Source organism: Triturus cristatus, chromosome 10, assembly GCF_964204655.1.
Source record: "Triturus cristatus chromosome 10, aTriCri1.1, whole genome shotgun sequence".
Classification (NCBI taxonomy): domain Eukaryota; kingdom Metazoa; phylum Chordata; class Amphibia; order Caudata; family Salamandridae; genus Triturus; species Triturus cristatus.
The window spans coordinates 967,218,541-967,234,590 of NC_140593.1; the positions used below are offsets into that span (position 1 = coordinate 967,218,541).

At 43.0% G+C, this 16,050-nt stretch overlaps 1 protein-coding gene across 1 annotated transcript in view; it reads right to left on the bottom strand.

Annotated features, from left to right (window-relative positions):
• Window positions 1–16,050, bottom strand: part of LOC146796341 (cryptochrome DASH-like) — a 97,784-nt gene that overhangs the window by 37,445 nt on the left and 44,289 nt on the right. Inside the window, exons 8-10 of the mRNA XM_085628864.1 lie at window positions 15,167–15,256; window positions 8,699–8,778; window positions 153–212 (exon numbers count right to left, since the gene is read on the bottom strand). Of these exons, the coding sequence (XP_085484990.1) occupies window positions 153–212; window positions 8,699–8,778; window positions 15,167–15,256 (230 nt within the window). The remainder of the gene's footprint in view (window positions 1–152; window positions 213–8,698; window positions 8,779–15,166; window positions 15,257–16,050) is intronic.

A 16,050-nucleotide genomic window follows, 5' to 3' on the forward strand; every position in this document is an offset into this window, starting at 1 on the left:
GATACAAATGGGGACCTTTCTTTAAAAAAAACAAAAAAACACTGTGTGTAGCAATGCAAGAAATTAAATACAAAGGTAAACTGGTGACCTGAACCACCCACTCATTTCCAAATGTCCACTGTATCGAGCGACAATGTCAATGCGACACTCACCTTTCCAAGCATCGAAGAGCCGTTTATCCTTCTTCCAGGGCACCTCTTTGTCTAGAAGCCCTTGTGGAAAGATGGTTGAGAGAATACATTAATTTGAGGTGCAACTTTGAAGATATTGTGTATTGTCATTTCAGGCTTTGCTACATAAGATGTCACCTTTTATTTATCCCATTTGAAGAGCAAATGCACACCTTTCCACATTTAAAAAAAACACACTATTTAAATTTTTAGTCTAGCAACAGAGACTGTATAAAGGACAAAAAACAGGAAACTGTGACATCAATGCAATGGCCACCCTAGGAGTTAAAACTGTTATGAAGCTTTGAATGCAAAACTGCTCGCATGCCTAAAAAGAATTCAGCTCTGGAATTGGGAATATCATTCAAAAGGTTAAATAAGTGAACATAATTGTTTGAAATGATAACATAGTCAATACCATGGTCTATGAATTAAAGTGGCAAATGTTCAGATTCAAAGTAACGTCACTCTTCGTGATTACATAATTAAATTACAAAATCATATTATTTGTATCGACCTTTAATGCTCCATCACTCCTAAACACAAGCATTGCCTAAGGCAATAGGTCTGCTTTAGAACTGAAAATACAAGCCATATCTATTTGCTTTGCCAATACCTCTTTGAAAACTAGGTACTAACCAAGGATTCCTTAGACTCTTGGAAAGTAGACATACCAATATTTGGACCGAGTTGGAAGGCATATCGCTGACAAGAAACCATATTGGACTAGGTTTCCAGACCGTTGCATGTAAGGAAGTCAAACTGCAAAACACCTCATCTAAATTTAGTATAGATTGAGAGCGTGATGGCAACGTTACTATGTGGGATGAGAGTACATTCTATGATTTTGCCAGTGACATTATCCTGGGAACTTCGTACTTTTATGCCGATAGCATTCTAGGAAAAAAATCTTAAAGGGATAAAATAAGCTCTTTCTACAATGTACGCTAAATTTAGATTGGGAATTTGCACTGTATGTAAGTTTTTATGGACTCGGCCCCAGAATAATTGATGTCTGATTTGAAGGAAAAAATCCTCTTTTTGCCCTCATCTAGTTAGGTATCCCCTCCAATAGAAGCTATCAACTTTCTAACAACAAGATATTCATCTTTTCATAGAGTGCAGCAAAGACATAAGCACTTTTTTCTAGTAATTAAAATAAATCAAAAATAAAGTTAATTTACCATTTGCCGAACAAAATTGAATCCCATCTAAGACCCTAATCAAAATGGACCCAGTTTCCCAATTTGACAGCAAATTCCTACTTGTACCCAAAGGATTATGTTACTCACCCTGTAAGCATCTGTTCTTGGCATGTACTGTAGATTCACATTCTTTGCATACTCCTGCCATTTAATGTTGGATCTGAATGTCTGCAAGTTGTTTTTCTTCAAAGAAGTCTTTCGAGCCAGGAGGTAAGTTGACTCCTCCGCTTGGTAATAGTGCACATGGGTATCAACTCCATTGTTGGATTAGTTTCCCGCAAGAGGTTGACAATGGAGTACAAGTAAGTATCAGTGAAGAGATGTCCATGCATATCAAAGTATAGATAAGAACTGCAACAACCATAGGTGTCCGGGGAGGACGGTGGGCACATGTGAATCTACAGCACTACATACCAGGAACAGATGCTTACAGGGTAAGTAACATAATCCATTTGAAACATGCATGGTTGTGGATACACAAACTTTGCACAGACTGTATAGCAGTGTCCTCCAAAAACAGTGACTAACCAGTGGGAGTTGCAATTGTTTGGAAAAGTGTACGTAGCACCCCCTGTCCTACATTAGTTTGGTGTGCTAGAACATCCACTAAGTAGAGCTTATTGAAAGTGTGTGGTGTAGACCATGTAGCTGCTTTACAAATGCCAGCTATGGGGATGTTGCCCAAGAAAGCCATAGACGCCCCTATTTTGGAAGTAGAGTGTGCCATGGGGGTTTATAGTCAAAGTTCTTTTAGCTTGCATGTAGCATATTTGAATACATTTAATGATCTATGTAGAAATACCTGATTTAGAAATGAGCTTAACTTTATGAGGGGTGAAAAAGCAACAAAGAGTTGTTTAGTTTTGTGAAAGTTTTGGCCCTGTCAATATAATACACTAATGCCCTTTGACACCTATTGAATGAAGAGCTTTTTCTGCCACAGAATCAGCTTAAGGGAAGAAAACAGGAACTTCCACCAATTGATTAAGGTGGAAGGGCGAACCTACTTTTGGAAGGAAATGTGGGTTGGTACGAAGAACCTTGCCTTTGGATCGGGCGTGTGGGAACCTGGAGGCGAAGTTTGGGCACTTTGCATTCTGTGGAGTCACAAAAAGATCTAGTTGTGGAAACCCCCATTGTGGAAGTATGAGAGAAGGACTTGGGGGTGGAGTTCCCATTCGTGGACGTGTTGCCACATCCTGCTGAGGAGGTAGGCAAAAGGGTTGTCTGTACCTGGCAGATGTTCCGCTAGCAGATGGATTTGTGATGTATCGCCCACCGCCAAATGGTCTGAGAGAGGCGTGGTAACTGTAGAGAGTGTGTTCCCCCTGTTTTTGTACATAGTACATGGCTGTCATGTTGTCTGTCCCGACTAAGACAACCTTGCGTGTCAGGTAAGGTAAAAATTATTTTAATGCTAGGTGAACAGCTTGAAGCTCTGGGTAGCTGATATGGAGATTCTGGTGTTTGGTGTCCCAGAGATCCTGAACTGTTAGATCTTGTAGGTGAGCATCGCACCCTGCCGGGGATGAATCTGCTGTTAGCACGATTTGTGGAACAAGGTTGATGAACAGTGGCCCTTTTAGTACATTTTGTGTGTTCCTCCACTGCAGAGAGTGATGAGTGTGGCTGTCTACCAACACTAAATCCTCAAGTCGACCCTGTGACTGAGTCCACTGTTGTGCTAAACGTTCTTGTAGAGAGCTTATGTTCAGTCTTGCATGAGGTACTATGACAATGCTGTCGTGTAGTTCCTATATTACCCATACAGGACCTGTGTGTTCCGGATAACATAAACTGTGGGTTTGGTGGCAGACTGGCTCTGAGCACCCCCACTGAGAATGTTAGCCTGTTTGCATTAGCTGGCTCACGGTGCCACTAGTGTGTCCTCTTATCAGGGAGAGTATAGTTTCTGGCAACCTTAGAACATGACAACCCTGATCTCTCAGGATCGTGGAAACAATGTACTACTTTTCCCTCAGTCACTCGTGCTCACTTAGTTCATTCTCAGAGAGTTACACAGAGAAACAGTTGGGCGTGTTACAATAAGTATTTATTGCACAGTTGTTCTTCTAGTGTAAAATAGATGTGCTGCAACAACCGTTAGACAGTAGCAGATATAGATAACCAGCAGTACAGTGAATATAAATGGATAGTACAGTTCTACCATCTTGCACTAATCATAAATGAATATAAAATGCATGATAAAAGAAAGCGCGTACTCCTACGATGCCTATCTAGATGTACCTAAGTGTACCTGGCATGTGAGTAGGTGTGAAGCCAAGAATCCCTCTAGGATTTAGTCGAACCCCATTACCTGAAGTGTGAGAATGTAGGAGCCCGTCCTGGTCTCGAGTTGGACACCCGGTGAGTGATGTTTAGACCACTGTTAGCTGGAGCATCTGCATGCAGGAGCCTCAGCGTCTCTGGTCAGTGTGTCGGCCTGGAAGTCTCGGTTCCCTCTACTAACTCTAGCAAGATGTGCTGTATTTAAACAAAAAGAATCTAGGATTTCTTTGTCCCCTATCTCATGTATTAGCCATTGTTGGATTTGAGGATGACGTATGGGATGAACCTTGTACGTAGATATGGTGGGGTAGGTGGTGTAGCCCCTGCCTGGTTTCTAAGAACCCTTACGAATATTCATTCATACTGTGTGAGTCTATTGATGGAGTTATAGGACTCTATTGTTTAGGAAAAACCCTCCTTCTGCACCCAGGACTAGAACTAGGCAAAGGATCAATCCTAAGGCTCATTACTGTGTAGTGTAAGGAAGATAATGTAGGTGACGGTTTATGGTATTACCCAGGCCTGTATTAGGGTACATATATAAACATAACAATGCACGATGCTATCATTTCCAGAAGATGCATGAAAGTTTTGACTGCTGAGTATTGATTGCCTTGGCATCGTGGTAGCAGTGTTGAAAATTGTGCATTCTGGCTGCATTTGGACAGGCTAAATATGATTGAGTGCTGAGCACAGGCCCAAGATATGGCTGGAGCTGTGAAGGCTGAAGATGGGATTTTTGGGCATTGATAGTGAATTCCAATTGGTGTAGAAGGTTTATGGTAATCTGAGCGTGTTGACGACACAGAAGGCGTGTGCATGCTTTGATCAGCCAGTCGTCTAGATACGTGAAGACATGAATGTTTTATCTGCGTAAATGCGCTGCTTCCAATGCAGACCATTTGGGGAACACTCTGAGTGGAATGTATGATGTTACTACGCCATCTATTACCCCGCAGTAGGTTACAACGCGGACGTTACATCGTCCGCGTTGTTACCACGTATGGCTTTACATCGCAAGTCGTTTCTATGACTTGCACTAGATGGCGCACTGAACTTAGGAATAGTATAAATTACTATTCCTACTCCAGTTACCGCAACAGCAGGGAATGTGTTGGATTTAAAATCCAACACATTCCTTGGTGTTGCGCGCCATCTAGGGCAAGTCGTTGAAACGACTTGCGATGTAATGCCATGCGTGGTAACAACAAAGACGATGTAACGTCCGCGTTGTAACCTACCCGCGTGGTATTACTAGCGTTGTAAACACTGTTTCCCCTCTGGGTGCAGTGGTTACTCCGAATGGAAGGACAACAAATTGGTAGTGTTTTCCTGCTATGCAAACCGGAGGTATTTGTGATGTGCAGAGTGTATGCTAATGTGAAAGTAAGTGTCATTTAAGTCTCATGCTGACATGAAGTTGCCTTGCAGTAGAAGTGGAAGCACCTGGTGAAGTGTGACCATATGGAAGTGCTCTGATTAGAGGCGGTAGATCTAAAATCAGCCATATGTATCTGTCCTTTTTGGGAATAAGAAAGTAGAGGGAGTAGACCCCTGACCCTTGATGTCGTAGAGGAACTGGCTCTACAGCTCCTTTGAGTAAGAGAGCTTGCACTTCTTGGTTGAGGAGTTGGTGATGTTCCATAGAGAGTCTGTGGGTGCGAGTTGGAATATTGGGAGGAGTGTTGATAAGCGCCAGACAATAACCATGTTGGATAATGTCCAACACCCACCGGTCTGATGGTATGGACTGCCAGGTGGGGAGAAACTACTGCAATCGACCCCCAACAGGTGTAGAATGATTGTGGGGAAGGAGAAGTAAGTCACTGTTTGTTATCGGATGGGGCATTACAGGTTGGTGCACCTCTGCCCGACCTCTGAATTTATTACCTCTGTAGTTGCCTCTGAAATACCCTCTAGATGGAGAGCTATGAATTTGTGATCTATAGGCGGATGCAGAGGCATCGGTAGATGTCGCTTTGGAACCTGCTCTGTATCAGGAGCGACAAAAGGAGCCCCGAGGAGAGGGTGTTTGAAGTGCTCAGATGGATTTGACAACCTCAGTGTTGTCGTTAATTGTTTTCTAGGGCCTCATCTATTTGTGGGCTAAAGAGATGCTCTTTATCAAACAGGACGTTAAGAAAAATTTGCAGGACTTCTGGTTTACATCCTGAGATACGCAGCCAGGAGTGCCTGCATAGGAGAAAACTTGCATTGATGTTTCTGGCTGCTGTATCCACAGATCCAGTGAGCATCTAATGGAAGAGTTAGAAATTTACTTCCCATTCTGAACCAGATCTTGCCCTTTCTTTTTATGTGTCTCTGGGAGATATTGGAGGAGTTCCTTCATCTCATCCCAGTGATCCGTTTTTGTTTCAGATCGAGGCTCTCCTGCATGGTTTCCAAAATAGGCTTTGGGAGTATAGCAGGAGCCGATTTTGTTTTCGGCACTGAAGGTTTTGGAGCCAAACTGCTGTAACTGTTTGGAGCCGGAGTGATCGGAGCCGAAAAGCTGAAAGGCTTTATACTTGCTTTTGTTGCCGGGAACGAGGGAGGGGCAGACGCAGCTGAATCTCGATGTTGACTGACTAGATGGCAGTGGTGGCCCAGAAGCCTTTTGTTCAGTGGAAACCAAGAGTTTTAGTGTGGGCAGGTGAGGGTTTTGAGTACTCACAGCACCTTGACTCGGCGGCAGATCGTGCGATTTCCAATTCAGAGTGCGAATCTCCAACCGAAAGGGTTCCCTCTTCTTCAGCCGCAGAGGCGTTGAGTTCTTTCTATTTGATATCTTCCTCTCCGAAGATACGGACATGAGGTCGATTTTGCATCTCTGCATTTTTCTGCGCAATGCCAGGTGGTCCAGCAGGGTCTTTTTTTTATTGAAACAACCAGCGTGCCTCACAATTTTTTTCTCTGTGCTCGGGGATAAGCAGAGATAGCAGACTTCATGAAGGTCGGTCTGCGGGTACTTCGAATGACACTGGTGGCTGAATCAAAATGGAGTGTATTCGATCAGCAGAGTATCATCGGTGGATTTGAGTGAGAGTAAAGGTAGCTTAAACAAGCGAGGTCGGAAGGCTGTGATTGGAAAATGTCGACCTCGCGAATGAGGGTCTTCAGAACTTCGGTAAGCAAGGAAGTCAAACGTGTTCAAAATAATACCTACAAGGGTAGAGTGGATTACACACCGAAAGGATCCCAAAAATGGTCTCATACCAGAGTGCAGTATAACATGTCTAAAACAGACGGCGGAAAGAAAACAATATAACAATGGAGTTGATGCCCATGCACACTATTACCAAGAGGAGGAGTCACCTTACCTAGTGACTCAAAAGACTTCATCGAAGAAAAACAACTTGCACACATCCGGACCTAACATTGGATGGCAGGAGTAAGCAAAGCATGTGTATCTAGAGCCACACATGCCTAAAACACAGGTTTACAAATCTGTGTGGAAATCACAAGTGTTTGCTGCAGTGCTTTGTGACAAGTAAATTGTGGTGCAAATCGTGAGAGAAAATACCACACAAGTGCTTTATGTCTGCATTGGAATGGGAAATAATGCGCCACTGAAGAACTATTTTCCCATTTCAAGTTAATCACTACACAGTCCCAAACTAGCGAGTAGATAAGTTGCACTGATTAATACGTAATTCAACATGAAAAGAATCATTATAGTTGACATTCTGAGTATTATGACTCAGTAACATGAGTCTTTTTGAGACGGTGCTGGAGTCTTTCACATTGTCCATATTACTGTGCAATCACCTATAACTCACATTGTGCTCTATGACGGTATGCAGAATGAGCACAGACCTTAATGAGTTTACTATTGAGTAATTCCTGGGGGGCTCATTAAAAATGCCAGACTGCTCCCTTTGAATCTCATCTATTAAACTGCTAAAAGTGTTGGAATATTCTAATATGGTGGGTGTAGGCATGTTTGCCACAAATCTCTGGGTCACCCAATATCAAAGATTCCCAACTATAGAAATCCTTGCTACCTGGAATAAGCTAAGAAGAAGCAGCATCTTCCATAATATCTAAGCAAACAGACTCTCGGGCATATCACATTCTGTCAATCAATCTGTCCTAGGCCACACACACCAAACATAACCAAACATAATAAAAACAAACATTGGCATAGCCAATATGTATGGCCTTTGGGACCTTATAAGTGTTTAGCCATGCAACAGTTCAGGCGCGCAACACCCATTGGACTCAAAGGGCTTCAGCCCCCCCCCCAGCGTGTGTGGCAGCCCGGGATGAGACAGCTTCCCGGGCACACACAGCCGCACCCGAGCACTTCACAGGTCTTTAAAAGACCATTTGCATGTTAATGAGGCCTTGCTGTTGTTTCACCCCCTCTAAGAGCCCCTGCAGCTCCACTCTGCCTATTGCTTAAAGATTCAGCCCCCCCCGAAATTTTTTCTTAGCCCCCCCCGAAATTTGGCTCTAGTTGCGCCTCTGCAACAGTTGCATAACTAAACACTTATAAGGTCCCAAAAGCGAGACCTATTGGCTATACCAATGCTTGTTTTAACTGCTGCAATCTATTGAAGCCTCACGGAGAACATCAAAGCGGCCGCGAAAGTGATCGCGATCGCGCTCAAACATCACATGAAACGAAAGTAATTGCGGTACAGCGCGACGCGCGCGCCCGCGCACATGCACTGTAGCTCTAGGCTGGCCTGGTAGCACTTTTTGGAGCCCTAACAAAATGTCTCGCCAGACCAGCACATGCGCTGGGTCAGGCGAGGCCTAAAAAGTCAGTAGGATGTCTGAAATCCTGTTTCGTTCTGTGATCCCTGTGATGCGGTACTATTGGTTCTGCTTTGTAACAATGTTGAAACTGACTGCAGTTTACAAATGACACTGCTGTACCCAGCTACCCATCAAATTTGAAATTATGGCCTTACTTACAATACTAGAAACGAAGCCTACTGTAAATTCTGAAAGAGTTTGCTTAAAAGTTGCCTGCATATTCATTCTGTCCTGCAAACTCTCTTTATTACCTTCGTTGCTCAAACTCACCCTTCAAGAAGAACATTTTCCTCCCATACTTCAAGGCAACAAATCGGAAATAGTCTCGCCAAAGGAGTTCGAAGATGACCCTGAAATATCAAAATAAATGCTAATAATAAACTAAGGATTGTTCATAGAAATTGAAAAGAAACTTATCTGCAACTCTTTATTTAAAGTTAATAATCCTATAGTAATGTTACTATGATTATTCCTGTCTTGATCCTGAAATAATCAATACTTTGTAAATATCAAGCAGAAGTGAAATATGACATAATATGGCTATGTTTATGAGCAGAGTAAGCTCAGGACCAGAAAGATCCTTGTGATAACGTGACATAGATCAGTGTGTTTCAGTGATGAAAACATGAAAATGGAGATGGTAATTCCACAAATCTCAGTATCTCCGTCAAGTGCTAGATGAGGATTGGCGGTCAGTCCCTGAATGGGTGGGTAGAGGTCGATGTTGTTGGAGGGCCGCAGGTCTATGCTCAGCCCAGTCCTAAAGGTCATTCATGTAGTGAATTCTGAAAATTCCCAGAGTAGAGGAAACTAAAAACTTTTTTGCTAGTCAAGAGGAAACTAAAAACTTTTTTCTAATCAGCTTCACCTACGCCTTCTGGAAATTGGTCCAATTTGAAGCACAGGTGCCCATTTTGACACTAAGGCTTTAAGAATTCCAGTACGACCGATAGTGTGTCAAGAAAATGTCTTTCCTTGATCCCTGTGACTAGTCCACTCCTGAAATGTCTGTATGGTTACCATATGAAAAGGATGGGTGCTTTTTCTGTGTTTTAAGTTAGGGTATAGAGGTTGAGGTACCTGGGACTGGCTAGTTGCTTTCTTTTAGACTCTTATGTCATGGGAAATGTATTTGCTAGTGAAGGCACAAGAATGGATGTAATTATGCCATGCTTCTTTAACAAATGAAATAAATATAAAAAATAGGACAGAAGAGTACACCTCCTCAAATATCAAGGAGCATCAGTGCAAAGACACAAGCTACCCACCCTCAAACTGTAATAAGAGTTGGCAAAGCCTATAGGCCTCGCCTTTGGGAGCTATTGGTTTTGGCAATGAGTTTTACAGATGCTGCACAGCCCCCCTGATGCTGCAGCATGACTGTGCAGCATTGGTAAAGATAACAAATAAATAAAAAATAAATCTTTTGGCATGGACAGCCATGCTATTTTGTAGGAACGCACACCAAACATGGGTACGGCTAAAAGATGGCATAGTATGGTTTGGCATGTCCTATTATTGTATAGTATGGATTGGCATGGCCTAACATTGTACAGCATGGTATGGCCTGTCATAGCATGATATGGTATGTTATGGCCTGTATTTGTACGGTATGTCTGTCACTAGTGCCTTGACACCCCAGGGTATTAGTGCGCTCTATAAATCGCATTTCCATTTCATTTCATTTCACTATATACCATGGTATGGTATAGTATGATGTGGTTTGGTATAACATTGTATAGTATGTCTGGATTTGGCCTGTCTTTGCACATTAGGATATGGACTGTAATCGTATAGTATGCTATGGCCTGTCATGTACGGTATGGCATGGCCAATCATTGTAAGGTATGGTTTGGTTCAGCCTGTCATTGTATGGTATAGTATGGTATGGTATGGTATGACCTGTCATTGTATAGTATAGCATGGCCTGACCTTGTATGGTATAGGTATTGCAAGTGACATAATGTTCAATAAATAGACTGGATTAATCAGTTGTATCCAATCTTAGGTGCATCTTTGATTCACAGAAGCAGATGAATGTTTGGTGCATTTCTTGCTTGATAACCTTTTCTTCATAAGAAATCAAGTAACTCTCCAATTGAATTTTTCTTTTTATTGGTTAAGTAGTGAAGCATAGTTTGAAATTTGCAGCTGAAAAGTCTGCAGACATTGGTAGGATACAAAGAACATAATTCAGTTGGTGTTTTGCCACTAATGTCTGAAATATTAGCATTTGCATACAAATCATCCCATCCGTACTCAGCCCGGCTTAAAGTAATAAACCAAGTAAGTGGTCCTACATTTCTAAGAATACATTAAACATCTCAGTGTCTTCTAAACCAATATTCATTTGTCCCTCAATGAATGCCATTATGTCGATCAAGTTATATTCTAGATTCTGATCTTTGTCGTGCACCTTTTTCAACAAAACCCTGTGCTGGTATATTAGCAGATTCCAAGAATCAGATTTGCTCATCTCTTGCCTAGCAGAGAGGAAATATCCCACAAGGTTACTTAAAAGGACCAGAAAAAGAACATGGTATGCCCATAGAGAATATTACTCACTCCCAAAGCTCACACCGAGACAGAAGGTCGCATGATTTTTGTAAGCACCTTCAATAACATAACATAACTTGTGCATTTGCAAAGCGCACGTTACCCAGAAGGGTATCTTGGCGTTGAATAACAGATGTGTATTGTATCAATACCAAAAGCAATACCATACGCAGCATTATTTTCAAAATTTGGCGCCTGGTGAGGGACACAATCCAACACAGAGACCCACCACTCTTTTACTTCAAAAGGGGGCCCTATGTGAAGGACAGACTCATCAGAGCACAGAGCAGCATTACCCACCAACACAGCTCCCAATATAGTTCTGCGCATACGTAGAGACTAGTGTCTCCACACGTTTGTTTTTACGGACAGCGATACATCTGGCCATGGAGAGGGATGGGAACCTTTGGCCCCCCACACTCTAGTGCTAATATATGTCACATGCCCGGAGGTTTGATCCGCGGTTTTTGTTTGGTTGGTGTATGGCGATATTGGCAGCCAGAAATAAGCTAGTCATTCAGCGTGGGCAGAAGCACGAGAGAGACACTATCCGTTTGGGAACACTCTGGACTGCGCATGCGCGTGAGGACGAGTGTCGCCACTCCCGCGCATGCGTGTTCGGAATTGCGAGCCCGGAGTGAGGACAAATACGAACACCTGTTGCCTCAAACGTCGAACCTGACCAATCAGAGCGGGTATTTAAGGATTCCCTTCCTTCCTGCCATCACCTCCCAGACTGCTCGCAGTCAGGCTCGAAGTATCGACGGACAGGTAAGGAGAGGGTTATCCAGGTTTTTCGCCATTACTGGGTTAGTTTGGCTGGCTTTAATTTACTGTGGGATGTTTGGGGAGAAGACTAGATCACTCTGTTGTGAACCTTTGAAGTGGGTGGCATTGTGTTCTCCCTAGGATCGGATGGAATAAGTCCTACATAGACATCTCATAAAATATAAGAAGGGAGAAAGGTCCCCCTGATTTGATTGCATGAGGCTGTTTAAACAATGGTCCCTGCTTTTACTAAGGGGTATGAGGATTCGCATATGGAGTTGGTTTGTGAGAGAATCATTTGCCTGGTACACCTGGCCTGTCACGCCTGAGGGGCATGTTTTCTAAAGTCAAGGGTTTATCGGTTTTAGATGTTGAATTTATTGTAGGGACGGCAGAGGTACGAGTATCTGTGTGCAATTTGTTCTTCTTTGTCCTTACATTTTAACAAAGCGGTGCTTCCTTCACCGAGCAGTCAGCCGGGTGAGGTGAGGCTTTTCTCCCACAGAAAGCTGGGTGAGTCAAATCCATGTTTCAAAACTTTATAGATCTGTAAACCACGTTTTGGGTTATTTATAATGAGTACAGTGCACAAAAGGGCACTGGAGGACAGAAGTCGCTGATGCTGTATATGTCTGTGTGTGAGACTTTCCTAATGGTTTGATTCTCATTATTCCTTTTAGGAAAGAAGATAAAGTTACAGTACCAAAGCAAAAAGATTGCTAGTCTGGTAGGGTGGCTATGGCCACACACTCACTTTATGATAACATCATAATTATCTTAGAGAATCTTTGTTTCTTTAAACTATTTTCACTAAATATATCCTGCAGTAGCCTTGATTACTATCGAAATTAGGTCCTGAAGAAAGCCGGGTCAGTCGACCATATCGGCTGAAACATGTCGACCTCACGAGACCAAGTCAGGAAATAGTCGTAGTTGTTTAAGACTATTTTGGTTTTTAGATATGACACCTGGTCAATCCCCAATAAACATAATTTTTGACCACGTAGTCATTTTTAAAGCACTTTCACTTTAGAGCACTGCATATGTTTTTCTGAGTCTTCAAAAGTTGTATTACACACTGTGGCAGGAGATTTTTCTATCTTGGGATCATTGGGTCGGGCACCCAGCAGGGCCGGCTGGCTCGATAATGTGGGCCCAGTCCTTGACCCTTTAGAGTCTTAGATGACGAAGCTCCGCCAACAAGGGTGGGCTGATGGACTCTCAATCTTCTGGCTCAGTGATGTACTGACTATTTGAAGAGGTTTGCACTGTGTTTGCGGTATCAAGCGGCTTTGTGTTCGTTATTTTTGGACTTAAAACCTTCTTCTAGCGTGTTTCTGTGTCTTTTGGGGATTGAAGGTGCTGTAGTCCTTAAACTAGTTCCCCTAGGACCCTTATATATATTATTGTTGAGAGGGACACAATCCAACACAGAGACCCACCACTCTTTTACTTCAAAAGGGGGCCCTATATGAAGGACAGACTCATCAGAGCACAGAGCAGCATTACCCACCAACACAGCTCCCAATATTCAATCCCAGTGGGGGCTTCCAGCAATAAGAGATCATTTTAAATGTGGGCAAAGTGCAGCTTGTCAATTGTGTAATTAGACTACAGTCTTCATCCATGGCACTGTCTCACATATTTTAAATGCTTTCTCGAGCAGTAATTTTAAAAATGTTGTATATGTGATTTGGTGTCCCTGTCAGAAGATTTATATAGGACAGACCATTCAAAGGTGAAATCATGCATCCTACAACACAGGCGTTGGATTAATTGCGAGACCATTGGAGCACCCTTGGTGGATCATTATCGGAAACTTGGACATACTTTGAATCAAATCCGTTGGCAAGTGGCCAAAACTTTTAAACCAGTGGTATAGGGCACCCAGATAGAAGGGTGTCTTACCTATACCTTAGGCAGTGGGTTGCAGGCATGACTCACAGGTAGGTGTGCCATGTCAACTCTTCATTTTTCTCTGAACCAAAACACGCAGCCTGCAATGGCAGTGTGTGTGTGTTAAGGTACAGGACCTCTAGGGGTGACACAATATGTGCTGCAGCCCTTAGAGGCCTTTCCTGGTCACAGTGCCCTTAGTACCCATGGTACCTTTTACCAGGGACTTACATGTGGCCAGAGAGGTGCCAATTTGAGGTACAAAGGTACAGTTTTGAGAAAGAACACAGGCCCTGGGAACTTGATTGGCAGAGACCCAGGGCACATAAAGTCAAAGTGCATCAGAAATCTGGCAAAATGTGTGTGGGAGGGGGGTTACTGCAACAAAACCCCACTTTCCTACAGTTTCCCTTTGGATCTTAAGACAACTATCAAATGTAAACCTAATTATTTAGGTTCAACACAAGAGGTATAAAATGCCCTCAAAAGTCAGTCAGATTTTTGTGTACTACTAATGAGCAAAAATGAATGAATGATTTTTGCCCATAGCCTCTAAGCATTAAACAATGTGGTAGGATGTGAGCATGAGGAGGCTGCATGTCTAGAAGCCCATGATATGACAAGATGATCCTTCTATGATCAGCATCACCAGTTATTAGTTTCCTATGTAATAAGTGAGAAAAAAGACAATCTAGTGAGATTAGAAATGAAGTGACTTTTCATGAGCATCATTGTTTGGAGCTGAGGATTTTATGGTGCCCTGCCCCCTCTCATTCACAGTTAGTGACATATGTCTAGCCTCCATATGCACCACATCACATGACATGTGGTTTCCTAATAGCTGCAGCTTTACCTAATCCAACATGTCATTATCCTGCGCAGTTTGTGTATGACTCCTTATGTCCTCAATAAATTCTCTAAATCTTAGACACAATACAGACGTCATGCTTTAGGAGATTCTTTGCAAGTGCACAGTTGAGGTTCTAATAAATAGTGCCTGATTTAGAGGCAGGCGATAACAGAAAAGCTTCTGATTTGTGGAGGTAGTGCTGCACCTAGAGGAGAATTTGCAGGTCAATTTCTCTCAATGTGTTCTTAGTATAGTGGAGGACACTCTGTCTGTGCATTATCCTCTACATTTAACAAATTTCAACAGAGCACATGCATTTATGTTATCTCACAGTTCTAAATCAGGACTATAGTCTATACATACTGATTGACATTATGAACTAAATCTGTGTCCATATAAATTCAAAATCAGACACTTAAGCCCTCGTTCCCTAGGGCCAGTTATTCGGATAGGGCATTTAATAGCATTAGCATCATGTTTGGCATTACAAGTCCAGTGAGAGGACTACAGTTCTGGTGTTCTTCACCCAGACATTTCGCCTGCTGTTTGTCGGAATTATCGAAAACAATGTGTAAATCACGCCATGTGGAAATTATTTCTGCATGTTATTATCCAAAACATAGAGTAGAGAGGGGCTCCTTGCATTGTGTTAAACCCAGTATACATACCAGTAAGTGCTCTGATTCGCAGTCCTCTCCTTTTCATATTTTTGGATCTGTTCATAAATGTATCTGGGAGAGATACAGCCTAGTGCCAGCCTAGAAAGAAAGGATCCATTTTTACAAAGAATTACATTTTAGTACAAAAAAATATAGCAAACCAAAACGAAATATACTCACAATTCTATGAGTTCAGACATATTTGTGTTCAAAAAGCTCTTATTAAAGAAAAGGCATTTGGTTATACTTCATCTGTGGATTTTGCTTGCAAACATGGAAACTGTATTCATTTCCATGTAGATTTAGATATACGGTATGAGGACATTAAAAACCTGATGGAGAATAGTGCATTAGAATTCAGATAAACCTGATGTAGACGTGTCCAAAATACACAAGCCCACGGAGCCCAGACGGGGGCCCGAGCAGTACGGCTGGAGTAGGTGAGGCCACGATCGGCAGGCCCCCCGTTCCACCCCTCCCACTGTCCTCAGATCGGGTGCGAGTTGCACCGACTTGACTGGATGCCTTTTCCCCCCCCCCCCAAGCAGCTTACAGGCGTGAGGAGCTTGAATGCACCAGACCGAGCACTGGTGTCACAGGGGTGTACCGATACATGCCCTGATCAAACCAGAGCACAAAGGTGAAGGGCAGTAGAGGAGCATGCTCTTCGTGAGATCCGGCCACCTTCTGCCCACAAGAACCTGAGACGCTTCTCTGGGGGCCATGGGGCTTAGCAGGCCCAGACACCTACCCCCCTCTCACTGTGGGATATTCAGCTGGGAACCGCTTGACTACAGGGGACTGCACTAACCACGCTTACTGACTTTGGCCCCGGGCAGATCGGTGATCTTGCACTTATCCTGGTGGGGGATACCCCACTGGTGCATTTGCCC